This window comes from Apaloderma vittatum, unplaced genomic scaffold (assembly GCF_000703405.1).
Source record: "Apaloderma vittatum isolate BGI_N311 unplaced genomic scaffold, ASM70340v1 scaffold1182, whole genome shotgun sequence".
Classification (NCBI taxonomy): domain Eukaryota; kingdom Metazoa; phylum Chordata; class Aves; order Trogoniformes; family Trogonidae; genus Apaloderma; species Apaloderma vittatum.
In genome coordinates, this window is record NW_009705023.1 from 1 (window position 1) to 9303 (window position 9303).

At 42.6% G+C, this 9303-nt stretch overlaps 1 protein-coding gene across 1 annotated transcript in view; it reads right to left on the reverse strand.

Moving 5' to 3' along the window:
• Positions 1–168: 168 nt before the first annotated feature.
• The window catches only part of KLHL20 (kelch-like family member 20), a 22827-nt gene continuing 13692 nt past the window's right edge, over positions 169–9303 (reverse strand). Inside the window, exons 4-11 of the mRNA XM_009865225.1 lie at positions 9295–9303; positions 8003–8118; positions 7467–7650; positions 6181–6324; positions 5824–5957; positions 4908–5116; positions 2741–2847; positions 169–722 (exon numbers count right to left, since the gene is read on the reverse strand). The exon at positions 9295–9303 is cut by the window's right edge and continues 104 nt beyond it. Of these exons, the coding sequence (XP_009863527.1) occupies positions 638–722; positions 2741–2847; positions 4908–5116; positions 5824–5957; positions 6181–6324; positions 7467–7650; positions 8003–8118; positions 9295–9303 (988 nt within the window). The 3' untranslated portion in view covers positions 169–637. The remainder of the gene's footprint in view (positions 723–2740; positions 2848–4907; positions 5117–5823; positions 5958–6180; positions 6325–7466; positions 7651–8002; positions 8119–9294) is intronic.

The following is a 9303-nucleotide window of genomic DNA, read 5'->3' on the forward strand; positions in this document are numbered from 1 at the left end:
TATATATATATATATATAAAATACACATATATATATGTATATAAAAAGCTGGAAGTATCGCTGTGAGCAATACAAAGAAAATACATGATACAAGTTAAATGAAAAAATAAATATACTCTGCGCACAGAAAAGCTTCTGTGCAAAGGTGGCACCTTGCAGGTCAAGTACTTTTTGAAGCTTTCTGTAAATAAGGCAAAAGCAATGTTTTCTGTATCACTTTCCTCTCTCGCCCACCACACAGCTCCACATCCACTGCTCACACAGCAGGAGGGAAAGAAGAAAACCCTCCCTCCTTGTCAGACTCCCAGTATAGCACATCGTCTCTACATCAGCATTGTTTACGCTACAGTGACTTTTACAGTTTGGTTTATTCAAAAATGTCGACTATTTAGAAAAAATATGGACATAAGCAACACTTCTACTTCTGTCCAGTGGATCCCTGGAGTCTGACAACGTGGTCTCCTATCGGGCACACTCTCACAGAAGTCAATTTTATAGTTCCATAGAAAGAGTCACCAGCAAAGAGTTACATTGGATCTAGACTCTGCATACTAAAGCTGCAAAGAGGTCCAGTGTCAACAAGTCTCTTCAGTTTTTCTAGGAATGAGAACCAAGGGGTCTCCCTCCCTCTTGATGCTTACCATATATGGGATTCACAGTGTGTCATTTTGATAACACCTACTCCTCCTCCCAGCCGCCGATAGTTCATCCCGCCGTACAACCTGCAAAGACAAGGTTTCAGTGGTCAGGCTGGTCCAGCTCCTTCATTGTCCTCCCATGGGAAAGACCGAACCAGCCCTTGTGAGCACGATGACACCGTGGGTAAGCTCTGCTTAAAGCGGACCAGGACAAGTAAGAAGTTGGGCAGCAGTCACTTTACATACTTCCAAGCTCAAAACAGAATCTGCTTCTCATTTTGGCGCCGCAGTTCTCTGTTATTCTACTAATCACTTGCTTTCTCCCTGTCTGGTAAAGTGCAAGATAAAAAGGAACTTTGCAGGCCATAGCTGACCTTGGGCTACAATTTGGGTAACACAGGAGCAAACTCAACTAATTTCTTTTATATTTCTAATACCCTAAATGCAGCTGATCCAACCAAGATATAACATATCTTAAGCACCATCTGTTTTCTCCCAAATATATTACTGAAATGGTGCCTGTATTTCATATGGAAATCTGATCTCTGTAGACTCCAGCATCCCACTCACTTGAGCTGCGTATTCCCCACTGTGCCACTGAAGTCTGTCGGCAGAAACAGGGGAAGCAAGTTCTTCAAACGACTCCTACCAATGCAATTTGTTAAACTCAAATTGCATAGGAAGCATTTCTCGGTCAGGCTACATAGATGTAAAAAAAAAACCCAAAAAACTACATAACACAAGAAGTCCAGCGAACAAAAGAAAGAGAAGACCAAAGACGTTGGTCAGCTATACTGAATGCAAGAGGAGAAAAAAAAAACCACAAGCTAATACCTCAAACAACCTCCTGAAACTTCTGTGAACGCTGGCCCAAGCAGTAACTCTAGACACCTTATTTCTGTTACTGTCACTGGAAGTAGCTGACACCATTAAGCTAAGGAATATGAAGCAGGTATTAACCTCTACTCAAATGATTTTCTCAGCAGTTCAAAAGGCATTGTCCATAGCTCAGTGAACCAGGGGAACTTCCTCCACTGCTTCTTATGACAGGTTATCAGCTCAGCAGGAAAGGGTTAATCTACTAGTGCTACTACACTGGAAGGAACAAGGACATTAAATTCTTTCTATTCCTCTGCCCTGCCAGCCTACTAAAACAGCAAGAATACAGAGAGAAGCTTGAAATTTAATACTAATTAGATTTGGGAATAAATACACAGGCAAGTGCTTTCAAATGTAGTTATGTCTAGAAAAGAAACAGGAAAAATAGCCTTTCTGCTCAGTACATGGTTTTGATCAGCAATTTCTTACTATTTCATCTGATTTACAAGCTGAGAGAAATTCTTTTAATTGCTGTCTTGCAGATTTGAAGGGGAAGAATATCATATGCTCAAAGTGTTCTATTTCAGCTCCTCCCAAAGGACCCGGGAATCAGAGCCTCAGCTCGAAAGCAAAAAATGAGTAGGCTGAATTCTGTACCACGCCTGTGAGCTCCTTCTGCTAAGGGCAAGCTTAGTTTTACTGGGAAGCAGAGGAGACTCAGCCCAAATTACACAGAACGGGTATCTCTCATTGTGGTCCATTTTCGTTACATGTTCAAAAGCAGTACTTAAAAAGTAAACAAGGTTTTGGTACGACCTTTTGCTTGTTCCTCAACAAGCCTGTTAAATCCTTTATTTTCTCTGGGTCTCGATAACTTACTTATCCAGCACTTCCTACTTGCAAAAGATACAATGAGACTTAATACAAATTAAGTGTTGGCTAAATCCATTGGGATATTCAGGTTAAAAAAACTCTACAGAAAACTCTCATCTTGCTTCAAATGGAGTCAGTGGTTGGTATTCAAGGCAAGAAAGTGTTTCTTAACTGCCTTCTACTCTCAGTCGCAGACATGGGGATTATCATAGGTAAATGCCATATTGGGATATTTTTCAAAATTATTCTCTTTCTCACGCATTCCTGTGAGCCCACAGGCCACAATGTGAACGCTACGCTGGCTACCACGTCCAAGTTCTTCACTACTGAGTGTGGCACGTTTCTAATCTGGCTGGGACAGCCCCAGCTGGAGATCACTACGTGACTGTTTCACGAACTTAAACAGTTACCTCCACGTGTTAGCATCGGGATCAAACACTTCGATGGTTTTCAAGTACGTTGTGCCATCAAAACCACCCACTGCCATCAGCTGTCCATTCACCACTGCAAGGCCAACCTGTAAAACGACAATTACAGAGAGTTGCTATTTAGCTGAAGTATCCCAAAAAGACAAGTGCTGAAAAGAAGAATTAGAATTAAAAAAATAATAATAAAAATATTTAATAACCATGTTTGGGAAAGGTTGCCTGCAGCAGTGGGCTTTTCTTTTTTGGACAGAATAAAGACAAATAAAATAGCCTAAAAAATAATGAGAAGTAAAAAGTTAAATATAAATCTCAAAATAGAGACTCTCTGAAAGAAAAAGCAGAAGGTTCCTGTTCTAACCAGCTACTAGAACTAGAACTGCTTGAATGGTAATAGATACATGAGAAACTAAGCTTTTACCAGCCAAAACTTAGTATGTCCTGGACTGAAATTCTTCACCAAGTGCGACACGCATGCACCAGAATATCTACCACCCTACAGCCTGGAACGCTCCCTAGGAGAACCATATGTAAGCCCCTAGGTCTGGTCCTCTCAGGCTTGGACCATCTGTAAGCACCCTGGCCTCCAGCCTTTCTAATTTGCTTTTCTGCCGAAGCACAGAATCCCTGGAATCTCAAACAGTTCTGTGGTTTAGGAAGATCACTTCCAGCAAAAAATTCTTGTGGCAGAACACAGAAAAGACAAGAACACAACGTAAAATTGTCCTGGTTCTGGCTTTGAGGAAGTTAGAAAACTCAGGAGGGCTGCAGATCTGTTTACAGCAGTTTCTACAGAAAGAAAATACAGAAGCAGCTCATAAAAAGTCAATGCCTAATCAGCAACTAAAAAGGACAGTGCCGGGCAGCATACTACATGCTTTGAGGAGGGAAATAAATACGTGATTCTCTGCCTCTAAAACCAGTAGCTGCTCAAATTGTGATTCATACCTGCCTCACCAGACACTGAAATACTAACATACATAATCCACTCTTTACTATATAATCCAGTATCCAATGATAAATATTCATAACATTTGCATCTGCCCTAAACATGATGACTACTTCAAACACTATGTTAATCCTTTCTTCACATGTCTACATAAAGCACCACGATTAACAGTTAACAAGAACATGCCGTCACTCCCCGTACTCCCAGGATTCAGCGAAGAGAGGCAACATACTGATTGGAAGCCCAGAAACATTGTTCCCACACACATTTCAACGAAATGACTTTGCTGGAATTTTGCATCTCAACACTAGTGCTTGCCCAGTTTTCCAGATCTTTCTTCTGGGCAAGTAGGTAGCTTCACTTCTTAATTCGTCTAAAGAGATTCGGGTACTAATTTTCATAGGGTTCTCTAATAATGTCTCATACCAAATACGGCTACATCGCCAAGTAAAAACCTAAGGAACTCCTCTGTTTCACACCTCAGTAGTTGACTCCGACAAGGGATGAGAACTATTAAAAAAAGACCCTCAGAGGACTCCATTTCCCCATCCTCAGGCACGTTAAACACCTGTCTATGGCATGACACGACTATTTCATTCTCTGGTCTTGTGTGGGATATTCAGAGAACAGCGGACTTGTTTTGAACAAGCCAGGCAGCCTGTTTTTAGACAAGTTTTAGGCCTCACTTGACAAGAGTTTGTGAAGGTCACTCGCTGTGAGAATATGCTGAAGCAAATAAAAACAAGGAGCTGTGACTGGTGTACATGACTGAAAACAGAAAGAAACCCAGGCTGCAGGTGGGGAGAAACAGGAGCGTGATCAGCAGCGAAGAGCGAATCAGCAAAAGGAAAACCGCGTGAACAGAAGCATGGACTGCTTGTGTTTGTTGTTAATAGCCAATTCATATAGAGCATTTAGAAAATAAGGACGTTGGGAACTGTATATTAACCGCGTTAGTCCGTTAATAAAGTGGCATTTGCTTGATCACATTGATCGTCAGCAGGGTCCGTGACTTCCGCGTCATCAGTCTTGCTAAAGAGATTGGACTGTTTTGCAAACCTTTCCCCTCCCAGAAGGAGAGGGGTGAAGGTAGAGAGGAAGCGAGAGGACAAAAACCCAACCAACCAACCACACATCACAAGATGACACTCGTGTTCTCATCACGTGAGACGAGGACAGACAAGCAAACCAAGGCAAACTCACCCCACTCCGGCGGGATGTCATGGCCACAACAGGAGACCACTGGTTGGTTCGAGGGTTGTATCTCTCAGCGCTGCTGAGCTCTGTCGTATCGTCTCTGCCTCCCACAGCATAGATCATGTCTTGGTACACTGCACAGCCCAGGTGCTTCCTCCTCGTCCCCATGGGCGCGATTGTGTGCCAGCGGTTCTCCTGGGGATTGTAGCGTTCCACTGCAGAGGAAATGACACATCTTTGGAAACCAGGGATGGCAGGCAGCGGGGCTTAGCACTTTTGAACCTGCATATTGTCATACGTAGCTCCCAGAAACAGGAAGCTTGGTAAAGCTTGTTTGACTTAAGTCTTTCACAGGTCTAAGACTGACCTAATTTGTAAATTCTCTACAATTTCCACGCACCAAAAATACGATGAACCAGTTTGTTATCTCTCATTTGAATGTTTTTCTTCTACAGAACGCTTGCTAATATCTGTCTCCAGTCCTAAACAGTCAAATCACATTCCTTATCTTGATTCAAGAGGGAGCTGGCAATGTTACAAACTGGCCTGCATTACCATCTTGCAGTAGTTTTACCTTTGGCACCTTCCATCCTACAGCAGAAAAGGGCTACTGCAGAAAAAAAATGATGTGCTTGCAACTGTTATGCAAATGATCGAAGTACTGTCTTCAGGACATACTGTCAAAAGTAGCATTGAAAAAGGAAAAAAAAAAAAAAAAGCACCAAAACACAACCAGGTAATAGGGGCTCACAAGCCAGGAAAGCAAACTAACATAACTAACATATATCAAAAAATCATATTTTAATAAGAAAAAAACACCACACACTGACCATTAAGATATTCAACAGCCACCCAGGGACACTTAGGACAAACAGGACCATAACAAGTGCTGACTGCAATTAAGGAACAGCAGAGGACACACCAGTGTTAAGAGGAGAAGTTCCATCAGAGCCTCCCACAGCGTAGAGGAAGCCCCCTAGCACAGCCACTGCAACTCCCAGGCGCCTGGTGCTCATGGAAGCCACTCGAGTCCATTTGTTTTCTTTGGGATCATACCTGGCAAAAGAATAAACACCGAAGCTTAGTGAAGTATCAACATCTTCACAAATGGGCAGGAAGATTGACCTTATTCTCTCCAAACAAAAATCCCTGCAAGATTTTTAGAGTACTTACCTCCTCTCCAGCTCACCTGCACCAACTGCACCTTTGAAGAGACTCTCTTTTCCCTGTGCCCCACTTACTAAGCAAAAAAAAAAAGAAAAAAGGAAAAAAAATGTACCTTTCCACAATGTTGAGACAAGAGACACCATCCTGGCCACCCACAGCATAGAGGTAGCCTCCAAGAACTGCTACTCCAACGCTGGTCCTGCAGGTGCTGGTGGGGGCCACATCACTGCTCCACTGATTGGTCTTTGGATCATACCTAGAAAAAGACACCAAGCAGCACAAATTGCTTGTCTAGGTAGGCTTCAGACTCTCCCATGCAAGGGAAACTTGCCTATCTTGAGCTTAAATTGCAACACAGCTATTTCTAAGCCGAATAAAACCCCTGAAGCGACATAATGCATCCAATAGATGTTTTTCCAGGGATGCTCAAACCGCAGCTTGAGATGATTCAAACTGAAGATCAAAGGTTCAGGTTCATTAAGAGAGCAGGTTAGCAGGGACTGGCTGGCATGTGGCAACTTGCATCTATGCAAAGAGCAGCAGCCAGAGTTACTCTGCTCTATGATCTCTGCAGTTTGCACAAGAAATCAACCTGCACTTCAAGACAGAAGATGCAGGAACTGCACGGACTTGGGAATCCAGACAAGCAAATATGGTGCATAGCAGGAAAGTGGAGCACATGGGAGACGTAAGGTTAAGGTTGTGATTTGGGAAGCTGGGAATATGCAAGGAGATATGTGGGAAGAAGGCTCGAGGAGGAAGGAGATATTTGTGTAACTCCTTGGATTTGTTACAGGGCCGAGATTTAGAGTGCTGGGAGTGCTTGAGTCATGTGGCTTTTAGGCATGGGGATTGTCATATGTAGCTCCCAGAAACAGGAAGCTTGGTAAAGCTTGTTTGACTTAAGTCTTTCACAGGTCTAAGACTGACCTACTTTCCTTCTTCTGTACAAGTGCCAAGGTTCTTTAATTCTCTAGTTGCCACTCCACAATAAAATTCCAGGATCTTTCCCTCAACATCTATGAAATGCTTACTGTATCCTCAACAACGCTAAAAACAAACCAGCAATTGCAAACATCAACGAGGATCAACCACTCCCCCCATCAATTATACCCAGACCCATCTCTTACACGTGCCTTCCTCAAACCAAAGACTGTGCCTTGTCTCGTTAAGCCGGGGATAACGTGACACAAGCTGTTACGCATCAAGTCCTAGTTCAGCAGTAAACCAACACAATATTGAGGGGGTATATGCAAGGGAGGAGGAAATGTAGAAAACATGTAATATAAACGTCAGGTTTTCAGCAGAACAAGACCACAGCTGGCAAAATTAACTCATTTTTAAGAGGCTGCACCCAGGTTTAAACATTCAGGGGTAATTGGCTTTACGGAGACCTACCTTTCTACACTGTTAAGGTAAGAAGAACCATCATGGCCTCCCACAGCATAGAGGAGATCATCCAGAACACTGACTCCAACACCACAGCGTCTTTTGCTCATGGAGGCCACCATTCGCCACTCGTTAGTTTGAGGGTCATAGCGCTCGACACTGGAAATTGCGTCCCCACTACACCAGCCTCCCACTGTAGGAACCAAACACAAGAAACAGCATCATAATAACGCACAGAGCTCAAATATTGTATCTGTACCTGGTACAAATAATCTCGTTAGACTTTGTCAGCCTTAACCCAGCAGCCCCATCTCAGAGTTCCTCAATCTGAGGATTATAATTACAAGACAGAATGTGATTTTCAAGAGGATTACCATGGGTTTGGGAGTGTTCACAACATCGAAGAAATCACCCAAGTTAACACAAGCCTCCGAATATTAACCCACAGGTCACTTCAGAAATACGTTAGGAATATCTGGCGTTATGGGAACACTATGACCAGAAAATCCAGTCTCCTGACCTAAGCCAGCAGGAGCAACACGTACCTGCAAAGAGCACTTCTCCACAGCGGATGGGTTTGCGTGGCCTAGTTCTTGGTCCCTGCATCAGTGGCCGCTCTTGAGGCAACAGCAAATAGTTTTTAGCTTCGTCCACTAGATCCCTGCACAACGACAGGAAAATATTAATTCTCAAAGTTTGCCTGGAACCAGCCTCAGGGGAAGGTACGAATCAAAACTGATGGCAAGAGCAGCCAGCACTAATCATGCACTTCAGGTACTCACAGATCATGTAAGTGCATGAATAGCTCTAGTTAAAAAAAATGTATATTGTCACCTAAACACTCTTCAGTTGTAAACAACTCATTTACACAGTGACAGCAGCAGATCAGTATCCATATTTGGCCAGAGTTAATAATAGGTATTGCTGATAAAAAGAAAACTACGACAAGAGATTTGTGAGGCTTACCGTGCAGAAAAGAAAAACCCAGTCTGCCTCAAGCTAAAACTTAACAATCAGTTGTTTTGTCTAGGAACAAAACAGGAGTTGAAAAGTACACAAACACATGATACAGACACAACCAATAGATGGAGATAGTACCCTTCTGATGAATATTTTCTCCATCAGCTCTGGCCAGCTCACACTGTCCATTCATTCCTGACTTGCCACCTGGACTAATCCTAATATTCCAAACCCTTGAATAAAACAAAAAAGCAAAAAAGTCCTCCTTCCCTCTATGAATGTGAAATTCCCCCAGTCTGAATGCTTATTCAGGAAGTGAACAGTTTAGCCCATCCCCTGAACTTTTTCACATTAAGCACAAGAAAAATTTTGTGCTTTATAAATGCTACAGAACTCCACAGAACCAGAAAGGTGAGACTCATACCATGAGAAAACGACAGTTTCCCTGCATGGGCCTTGTGGGAAATAGCAGATTCGAATCCCAGAGTCCAATTCACTTATCAAAGGGCAGACTTTTTACATACAAAACCTACTTTTAAGTCCTAATGAGATCATGAACACCATGCAAATGGTAACCTGCAGTGAAATGTCAGGACTAGAGAAACTAAAAAGGTGAAATGGAAGATAAAACACTGGAGGGTATTTTACCAACAGTCAAATCGTGCACTCAGTCTATTTCACTGCAAACTTGAAAGAACAAACACACTTCTAGGGTACACTATTGACTAATATGCAAATAGAAAACACTTTTCCTTGCATCTCTTCTCCTCCCAGTTGCAGAAGAGGAAATTGTGAGATGTCACTGACAAATCAGTACAGTTTTAGAGAACAGATGCAAATACCACAAAATCCAACTCTGTAAATCAGTGAGATTTACCGGCATTCC